The sequence below is a fragment of the Alosa pseudoharengus genome, unplaced genomic scaffold, assembly GCF_046254945.1.
Source record: "Alosa pseudoharengus isolate Yale_2024_CS ecotype anadromous, Long Island Sound unplaced genomic scaffold, YU_APseudo_1.1 YU_APseudo_1.1_scf_20, whole genome shotgun sequence".
Classification (NCBI taxonomy): domain Eukaryota; kingdom Metazoa; phylum Chordata; class Actinopteri; order Clupeiformes; family Clupeidae; genus Alosa; species Alosa pseudoharengus.
In genome coordinates this window covers 29703977-29714512 of record NW_027468664.1, presented here as the reverse complement: position 1 = coordinate 29714512, position 10536 = coordinate 29703977, and the positions used below count along the sequence as shown (strand labels likewise).

The following is a 10536-nucleotide window of genomic DNA, read 5'->3' as shown; positions in this document are numbered from 1 at the left end:
CTTCTTTTCTTATTATGTGATTTGATTTTTGTTGTATATGTCTTGTTTTTTTTTGTATGAAAATCGGTATTGTCATACCATGACTGTGATTGATATTTTCTGTATGTGTATCTTTAAGCATCAGTAAAAGATTAACAAATAAAAACTACCTTACACCCTGTATTTGTAGATTTGAAATTAAACTGTATGGTTTATTTGTTTGTGTGTTATAATAGTCCAACCACTTGCATTTCGATGGGGGGGAATTTGTTGCATCTCAATTAGGTCTACTAACAGCACGTGTTTGGGCGGAGTTCTGACTGTGGGGTCTGCAGCTGGGTAGAGAACACTTTATTAACGAGTAAGATCTTTGATAAAGATGGAGAATGTCGATTCATCCCAGAAGATGAATGTTTTTGCTGATGTCAGCCTTCGTGGGTCAGCGAACTCAACGGCCATATGTCCCGTGCTGTCGGTGCAACCTACCCGGGCACTGGTGGATGAAAAGTGTCAGATAGTTGTGAGAAATTTACCCCCAAAAGAACAGGTAACACTCCATTCCTTGCATCGGTCCGAGGATAAAGACTACTGGGAAGCGTTTGGTTATTATATCAGCGACGAAAATGGAACAGTCACAGGTAATATTGAAGTTAAAAACTTTATCAAAGCGGCGGGTGTCACTCCATCTTAATGCTGGACTCAAAATATAGGATTTTTACATTTTATACGATTTTAAAATCAGGTCGCATCACACACATAGGCTAAAGATAATCTCAACCGACCCTCGACAACTTTTTTTCTGGGGAGGGGACCCACTTTTTAAAAATGACAGACCATCGCGACCCATTTCACTCATCTATCGATACCTTGCAACCACCAATATTGTTTTAGGACACAGCTTATCAAACTTTTTGTATGCCTCCCCCAACTATGTCTAGCCCAGCACAATCAGATTGGCAGATAGCGGACAGCTATGCCGCTGTTGGACCACCATCTCTTTAATTTTTACTTGTCATGAATATTAAGAAAACACATGACATTCTATTAAAATTATGTACTAACTGAACAAATGAAAAAGACTTTAGACCAATAATGGCAATATTGGGCCATTTGTCTGCAACCCGCCAGCGGACCGATGAGCAAAACGCAGGCGGACCGCCAGATCTGCCGCAGTGGACCGACAATCCTGCATAGTCTTGCTATAATAGCGCAAAGGTCTTGCCTACCACTACTACAGGGATTGGTGATGCACTCAGTTTTCCTACAATTATGCAATCTCAATTACACATGAAACAATGTTAAATATTTTCAAAGCTGTAAAATTATCGCTCAGTTTTGCACACACAATCTCAGGTTTTCATAATCCTGCTTTCATCACGGTTGTGTTGCATTTGGAGCACCATCAGCGTGGAAAGTTGGAAATGACTACCGAAAAGATTTTCAATGCGCATCCGAGAGTTGGGGACATTCTCGCATGCTGCGCAGTCGTCACAGTAAGCTGTGTATTTCTAAAAAGATGTAAGCTACATTGCGTTGCAGAGAAACAGATTCATAACACCATGGACGTCAATTCCGATGTAGCCTAAACAGCAAATAACTCAACTCAAGTCGTTATAGTTGCCTATATGGAGGTTTCTTTATTTGGAAAGTTGAATCCGCATTTTCCTCTGGAGTTAAATGTTTGCTTGTTTGTACTAAGGCTGTGTATTGATGTTATGATAGGCTATGTTGTAAGAGTGTTGAAATGAATATTAGAACAAGAGGCTTTTGCGCCGAAAGAATCGCGTCATAGCCTACTGTGGAGTTCGCGAGGTGGAAAACGGGAGTAAATAATAGCGTTTAAATGTCTATTTACATTGTAACCTAATATAATGCACTGTTGTGCGTTTTAAAGGAGAATTCCGGTGTGATTTTGACCTAAAGTGTTTTGAAACATGATACCGAGTGTGAACGTATGTCTCATAGCCCATCTCGGCTTGTCCCCTGCACTCCGAAATCTGGCGCTAGTTAGCCGATGCTACCAACAAGGCGGTCAATGGTTGTGCCTCGGCATCGGCATAGCCATGCAAATAAATCACTGTTTTACACCATTTACGAGGCTCAATGTATCTCCACACTTCATTGGTAGACTTCCAAGGGCCCTGAGATTTAAAACGAGACATTGAGAACTTTGAAAAAGCACTGGTAGTTTACTTACAAGACGATTTATACAGACAGTATCTTCTCGAAGTTTAGCGTTTGCAGCCATCTTGAATTTAGTCACGATAAGTCGAGCGACGAGTAAGAATGAACAGGTATGATAAGGGATCAGATTCCAAACATAATTCTGTGGAAATGCATGGATTACAGTTTCTTCCAGTAGCAGCAACTGGAATCCATGCATTTCCACGGAATTATTTTTGGAATCTGATCTTACTCTTACTCGTCGCTCGACTTATCGTGACTAAATTCAAGATGGCTGCAAACGCTAAACTTCGAGAAGATACTGTCTGTATATATCGTCTTGTAAGTAAACTACCAGTGCTTTTTCAAAGTTCTCAATGTCTCGTTTTAAATGTCAGGGCCCTTGGAAGTCTGCCAATGAAGTGTGGAGATACATTGAGCCTCGTAAATGGTGTAAAACAGTGATTTATTTGCATGGCTATGCCGATGCCGAGGCACAACCATTGACCGCCTTGTTGGTAGCATCGGCTAACTAGCGCCAGATTTCGGAGTGCAGGGGACAAGCCGAGATGGGCTATGAGACATACGTTCACACTCGGTATCATGTTTCAAAACACTTTAGGTCAAAATCACACCGGAATTCTCCTTTAAATCCGAAATAAGAATGTGAGGAGGTTTTTACCTCTAAAGAGTGCATCTACAATCGAAACTAGCTACACGCAAATTGAATAGCCTTCCCACTGCGCAAAGAGACCTACTTTGGACGTCCAATTTCAGGTGCAGATTGTACGATGGAGTATTAGGGCCACACATTAAAGCTACATTGTGTACTTTTTTGAGTTAATTCTTAGCAAAAACCCATTTGTTCTTTCAAAAATATGTGCTCATTCATGTGTAATTATTTCCACTTACTAATCAAAGTATTCTCGTAAGTGTAGAATCTGCTATTCCAAATACATACGCGCGAGTCGCGCAAATGGCTGAATCCATGTTGCGCCTCCATCTTTGAAATACATTCGCCAACGAGGGACATTCCTGGAAATTCAGCTCCGCCTTTCGCGCTTGTAGGCAACACTCATTGCATGATCAGTCTACTCGCGACTGCCGGCAGATTTGAAAGTCTGTTGAAAATGGAGGATTACAACTATTCTCGAGGACATGAAAAGGAGTCGCCAAGGAAGCGAAAAAGAGAATTAAAACGCCAACGCGACCGGAAAAACAACAGACCAAAGTCAATATTGGAGTGGCTTTTCTAAGATGGAAAGAGCTCGTGAGGAGCAAGGATTTTAAAAGGGACGCCGAAATTGCCTGCTTTCTCCTCGACAGGTAATTTGGCCTATTCGTGTAAACATACAGTCTATGGTGTAAATTCGAAGTTTTATAGTTGCTTGGCTTAGTATAGCATGGTTGTCCATAACGCTAGAATGACGTCTGGGATACTTTTCCTCGCGTCGATGAAAAAGGATTGTAACATAAATCTGCTATGACGGATCACAGGCAAAGGGCACTAAATTGTAGTTATTTTTCATTGCTTTTGCTTTGTAGCCTAAATATATCCTAATCTGATAATGCTAGTGTAGCCAATTCCAAGGGTGACGTTCACATCCTGAGGCCTGTCCTGTAATCTTATTAATTGTAGACGTAGCCTACTAAATTGTCTGAACGTTTTTCACTGCATGAAAACAATTGTTGATTCTATGTGATTGTTGTTTGATAATAACTGAAAGTATATTTTTAATATCTTGGTGTTTACCATTTTATGTACTGTTATATGTTGTGAAACGCTCTGCTTATTCATTTCAGATGAGCATCTTGGCACAATTGCAGAAGCCCCTGAAATTGAGAACCTTGAACAGAGGTAACCCATCAATGCTCATAATGTCTATACCCGATGACATTCTCTATTGTATATTTTCATGATATAAGCATTTATATATATTTTTTACAAAGCCTACATGACATGAGCATCGTGGAGGAGGATGTGGACGAAATTCAATGGTCTTGTTATGTGATGCACGTGCATGCCTTCATTGTAACCTTGCCTGTAACTCAGTCTAGGCAAAATAGCACTATACAGATTAGTAACAATATGTTGAACTATATAAAATGGCGTGTATGTCTAACGACACTGCATGTCTTCCACAGGATCAGCTTTCCAGGAGACTGCAAATTTAGAATGATGGCCCATGTTGCTTCAAAGGCACCATACAAAAAGGAAGGGTTCATGTGTAAATACCATAATTTGTTAATTTCTGTAAATAAATATATTGCAAATAACATTGTTGACCATGTTACTGTCATTTGGTGTTTCAAAATGGTAAATTACCACAACTCCTTTTTTAATTATAAGTTTGTGGATGTAATGTATGAGGTACAGCATGAACAGTCTCTTATCAATTCTAAAAGTTTTTATTTTCATGAAAGCAAAATATAGCGATGTACCGGTGTAAAATAAATTAAATACAGTTTTAAAAGGAACAGGCAGTACAAGAACACTAATACAAAACTATTTACAATAACACAACATTACAACATTATAGGAAGGTGAAATAAATTCCAGAGATGTCCCTGAGGGTCAGGGAATTTATCCCTTATCCTACACACACAGCTTGGGATCACTCTTCTATTACCCTGTCCTAGAGACCCATGCTGCCAGAAAATGAAATGTCTGTAGGTAGCATATCTGAACTCTATTGTCATCACCTGGCTCTCTTACATGGCCTAATGCTGTGATGTCTGTGATGTACTGCCTGTGAATCTGGAGAAAACCTTCATCTAGGCAGTGCTGTGTGTAGTGAGGCAGAAGGCTCACACAGGTGGCAGGGTTTTGTCCACAGCATTTTCTCTTCTGATCGATTGGCATGTCTCTGCAGTGTGTACAACTACACCAAGGCATCCCTGGCACAGGTGGGGGGACGACATGTCTGCACTGATGCATCAAACACCAGACCTGGCTGCCTCACTATAGCAACTGTGTGGTGAGGTTCCTGTGCTCTTGCAGGCTCATTCCATCCACAAGTCTGAAGAAATAAGACACAAGAAATAAGATCAGATAGGCTTGTTTAGGTAGCAAAGTTAGATTGTTAGCAGAGTAGTAGTAATAGTAGCCTTTTTGATCAGTGTTCACATAAAATGATGAATACTATGTATGTGTATGGACAATGAAAAGGTGAAAATGTTGTGTAACATTTTCTATAGACCATAACGTAATTATGTGTCGTGATTTCACTGGGAGACAACTCGCATCATGCAGTTGACTGGCAACAGCTAGAAATTGCTACAAACAATTGAGATACAAACAGGCAGGGAAGCTACACCAAGCGCGTGACTGAAGCGTTCCGTTCACAACGCGTAAAATCAATTTTAGATGAATGGTCTATTTTTTTTCTGCAGCAGACGCAACTCAAACGAACGTGCCTGGTGCAGCTTCCGAGCTAATTTCGGTGTCATTGACATTGATACTGTTCAGAGAAATATATTAAAAACACAAACCTCCGTTGCTTCTCTCCTTTGTCTTTGAAGTTCTCCCAGTCTCTCCTCGTCATCTTTTGGAGTCTTACTTTTTCTTTGCCTAGGAGGTCTCATCGATCCTCTGCCACCGGCTCTTGGCTTTTCTTTACCTTTCCCTCTTCCTTTACCTTTCCCTTGCACCTCCGTTGCATCGACTGATCTCTGACTCTGCTCACTGAGAAAAATAGTAGGCTACGCTGTAAACATTGCCTTTACACTATTAATCTCGCACATACAGAATAACGATAGCACTGAATCTACTGTACTATAACATTAGCATGCATTCGTTTGGGAACCTGATAGCTGATGCTAGCAATGAAATAGTAGCCTACCAAAATAATGAAAACGTAAAACTAGGCTATTCACTTTACATAGAGGTCATACCCAACATGTTTACTGGCTATATAACTAAATGCAATGTGTAATTGTTTTCTAAAGTAACCTTATAACTGGAAGGAACACCGGACGAAGTCGTAGTACTGGAAGCAATGTTAACTTTGGCATGAAACGGCCACCGTAGGAGTTAAAATGCGCTCGGAATGGGAGGGGCTAGAAAGTAATATTCAGTTGGTTGTCATATAGAATTTCACCGCTAGATGGGAGAAGTTCTTACACAAGGTAGCTTTAAGGAAAAAATATTTTTGCCATGACGAGATTAAACTCGACATGTCGACTTTAAAGTCACCACGTCGACATTAAACTCGACATTTCGAGAATAAAGTTGAAATATCATGTCGACTTTAATCTCGACGTGTCGACATTAAACTCAACATTTTGAGAATAAAGTTAGTTTGGAGAGAGAACGACCGCTCGGGACGATTGAAAGGGAGGACGAATGAAACAATGCAACAATGATTCAGAGTGTTCGAGTGCAACAATGATTAGACATAGGCCTATATCATGTGGACAAAACATAGAACATATTAACCTACGTTGCTCAGCCAAATACTTTGCTGTTAGGTCCTTATTACGAAGTTACAGGCGATAAATGCGATGGTCAAAAGTAGCCTAAACGTCATAGCGGTTTATTTATTTATTGTAGGCCTATTATTAAAGTGTTGTTTTTCATCTAAAGGTTCAACTTCATGCTTATGCACTAGAGGCATACTAGGCGCTCTCCCCAATCCTAGACTTTCACGTTGCTTGTTTGTAATGGATGCAAAACAGCCTATTGCTGAATGTCTATGGAGGGACGAATGAAGCTGTCCTCCCGACCACCCCATGTAGGCTAGTAGCCTACATGCACACATATGCACACAAAGTGCATAAATAAGTGCATGCACACATATTCTCTCACGGGATCAAAATAGTATATATGCTTAGGCTATACCTGTGTTTCTAGCCTCCTATACGTATTGCAGGTGAGACATGGAAAAGCAGTTTTAGAAAAATTAGTTTTGCCATGTTATCCTGGAGAGTGATGGCCTGTGGGTCATGAAGGGCAGTTATTTGGATGTGCAGTGGCCTTAACCACGTAAAACAGAGTGAAACTAGATGTACCGCAGAGCGGTACAAAATATGACCGCCAGCCCAGTCCAGCACATTTTTTCTACAAAAATAAGTCACGCTTGTCAAATTGTGTTCATTTCCTACTTTGTTCCTTTTTTGTGTGTTTGTAATTAAGTGTGTGCATGTGTGGTTGTTTTTGTGTATATGTGTTTTGTGTGTGTTTTTTTGTGTGTGTGTTTGTGTGTTTGTGTGCGTGTGTGTATGTGTGTGCATGTGTTTGTGTATGTAGGTGTGTTTGTATGTGTGGGTGCATGTGTGTGAGGGTGTGTGTGTGTATGTGTGTTTATGTGTTTGTGTGCGTGTTTGTGCATGTCGTGTGTGTGCATGTACAGTATGTGTGTGTGCATGTGTAGTGTGTGTGTGTGTTTACGTGTCTTTGTGTTTTTATTAGGGGTGGGCGATATATATCGTCTGCGATAATATCGTGATTGTTGTTTTAACGATGTGCAATTTGACATTATCGAGTATTTAAATTACTTATGGGGAAAAAACACTCGAAATCACGCATTGAAGACTCATACAATCTTAGGAGGTGTATGCGGGAGAAGCCCCTGGCTGCAGCAGAGCAAGTGTCACGTGATCACTAGTGGGTCACAACATTGTCCCACGCAAGCCTAATGTTTATTTTGTGCAGAGAGTAGCCTACTTGGGATTTTATGCTGCTACTTTTGTCAAGTAGCCTATCTGTTCAAGTAGCATTGATGAGACAGTCACGTTTTTCCCTCACGGTATTATATGGAGAGAAAACATTAGCCTTTGAGTATTTTAATAGTCAGTTGTACACAAAGAACTGTTCTCAAGTAGGCCTAACTCTTTTGTAAATGGACTGAAGTTCGCTGTAAATATCTATGTTTACCGATTATGCTAACGTTAGCATATCTATGGGATTTCTCATATACATTAGCCATAAGCTAACGCATTCGTTTCTATTCTGTAACTTGGAATGGTAGCCTCTTGGAAGGCTAGTGCTCATAAACAAAACATAGAAGGAAATAACTGATATGTACTCTGTTGGTCTGCTTAGTTTTACAGTGAATCCTATGTAAAGGTTTGAAAGGAACTTCAGCCTCAGACTTTCTCTTGGGAAACTGTTAGGCCTATTCATCTTCTCTAATGTAGCTGGCTAGACCATGTCATTGCCACACACCCAAGTGGGGGCAGAATTGGAAATGTGTCATAGAGTGACAATGCATTGGTTGATTTGGTTAAAAAGTCACAGGTTAGGTTATTGGTTATTATTGTAATGATGCTATTCATAAATAATTAACGGTAAAGTAACTCAGACTTTAACAAAACATTTTTTTAAAGGATATCGACTAATTATCGTTATCGTCAAAATCACAAAAAATATCGAGATATTATTTTTTGTCCATATCGCCCACCCCTAGTTTTTATGTGTGTGTGTATTAGGGGTGTAACGGTACACAGAAGTCACGGTTCGGTTCATACCTCGGTTCGGACATCACGGTTCGGTACGAGTTCGGTACAATAGAGGGAAAAGCAAAACAAAAATGCAGAAAGCAATGTCTCAGGCTGTACCACCTACAGTCTCTTCCCTGAGCTATCTGCAACAGCCTGAAGTGTGTAAGATGTAGGCTAAACAGTACAATAAGTACCCAGACTCCATCTGTAAACAAAATAAGACAATCAGCTATAAAACTGAAAATAGGCCTACAGCATCTCTTATTTCTGAAAGTGCAAATTACATAGAATAATGATTTTTAAAAATCCACTTAAGCAAGACCTTCAACATCTGTTTTTAGTTGTATATGGAAGGGTCTACAATTTGCCTCAATATTTTTCAGTGTGTGTACAGTAATAATCTACTAACTGAAAATATCACACTATTTTGCCTTCTTTTTAAAAAATGAAATTGCTCCTTTCATTTCATAAACAGACTACAACTAGAAGTCACGTGACTTTGCCCTTCGACGTTAACTCAGCGTAGCACAGTTTGTTTATTAGCCTGGTTAGCGTTGACACTTTCTTTTACTGTCTATGCACTTAACACTACTAGCTCCTTATTTGAGAAGTTACAAGTTACCCTAACATAAAGGTAATTACCACATGATTTACATAGCTTTCTATCATTACAAAATCATTTAATTTAAGCCATAGGTTTTGGCCCTATTTGTACGTGTATGCAAAGGCTGGTGAAGCGCAGGGGAAGTTTTTTTTTCTCGTATCAGTGATTGGTAGCCTATCTGAGTGATGGCTTCGAATATGTGTTCGATATATTTCCACTCACATACCCAACAACTGCTGAACAACGCCGACACACAGTTTCATCTTATCCACCACTCTCTTGCCTGTACTACTCTAACTGAAGTTCTCAAACTTGCGATTATAAGACCAGTGGATCCTCTAACGGTGTGTTTCCACACACCGAAATTTCACGTTGATCTCATTGAGGTTGAATGGAGACGAAATTCGCCCTGGTTGGGCGAAATGAGACCGAATCGCCGATGCAGGCGAAACCAAGTTGGCGAAAGTTTAACTTTATTTAAATGAGGACCATTCGAGAACCAATCAGGTCCGCGTGTTTGTGTTTGGAGGCGGAAGTTACAAAAAAGTCTGACCAAGATGGCAGAGACTACCTGAGCTGTAACACGAAATTTGTATATGATTAAAATGTTTCTACACGAACATTGGCACTTGTATCAACACAAATTGTGGATATGCCACACTTAGTCAGAGCACATACACCACTAAATGGACCACTATATATGTTAGTTTAAACACTCAAACTTTTTAGCTAGCTGGCAGGCGAAATGCTAGTATTTTCAGACATGGGATTGCATTGTAAACCTAGTGTGATGGAGTGTGCCCGAGCGAGTGGATTGGTCAGGACTGAATGATGGACAAATGTATCAGATTGTATCCAAAAGAGGCTCTTTCTTTTATTGTTATTTTTAGGCTACCGGCAGATTATATCCCAGTAAACAAAATAAAGTCCTGGCGACGTCCCCTAAAGGTCCCCTGGCGAATGTCACCTCCTCGACATTGTGTAGGGTTCCCTTTACGTCCCGCGGACCTCTGTTCGGGAGGTCTAAAAGACGTCCATGAGACTTTGAGAGGACGTCCTTTAATGGTCACCGCGACGTTATGCGTGCAACGTTTATATTTCCGCGATGGTAAAAAAAAAAAACATGAAGCGCGATTTAGTATGGTAGGCTATTACATCCTGTAAGTCTCAGCGTTGCTAGGAGAGAGGTAGACGGAACATGAACACACATTAATGACTTGTTCTACAACTACACAATCAACTTCACTCACCTCATATTTTCTCGCACGTATGAAATCACGTCCTCCGAATGCATTACACTAATGATGAGTAGACATGGACATTTATACCGGGCTAGGCTGCTGCTTTCA

At 40.2% G+C, this 10536-nt stretch overlaps 1 protein-coding gene and 1 long non-coding RNA gene across 2 annotated transcripts in view; both read left to right on the top strand.

Annotated features, from left to right (window-relative positions):
• Positions 1-358: 358 nt before the first annotated feature.
• Positions 359-10536, top strand: part of LOC143136493 (peroxisomal succinyl-coenzyme A thioesterase-like) — a 29224-nt gene continuing 19046 nt past the window's right edge. The window contains exon 1 of the mRNA XM_076297217.1: positions 359-617. Coding sequence (XP_076153332.1) covers positions 359-617 — 259 coding nt within the window. The remainder of the gene's footprint in view (positions 618-10536) is intronic.
• Positions 3344-4357, top strand: LOC143136365 (uncharacterized). Its single transcript, XR_012989305.1, has 3 exons — positions 3344-3468; positions 3946-4000; positions 4288-4357. It is a non-coding gene; the product is annotated as an uncharacterized LOC143136365 (long non-coding RNA).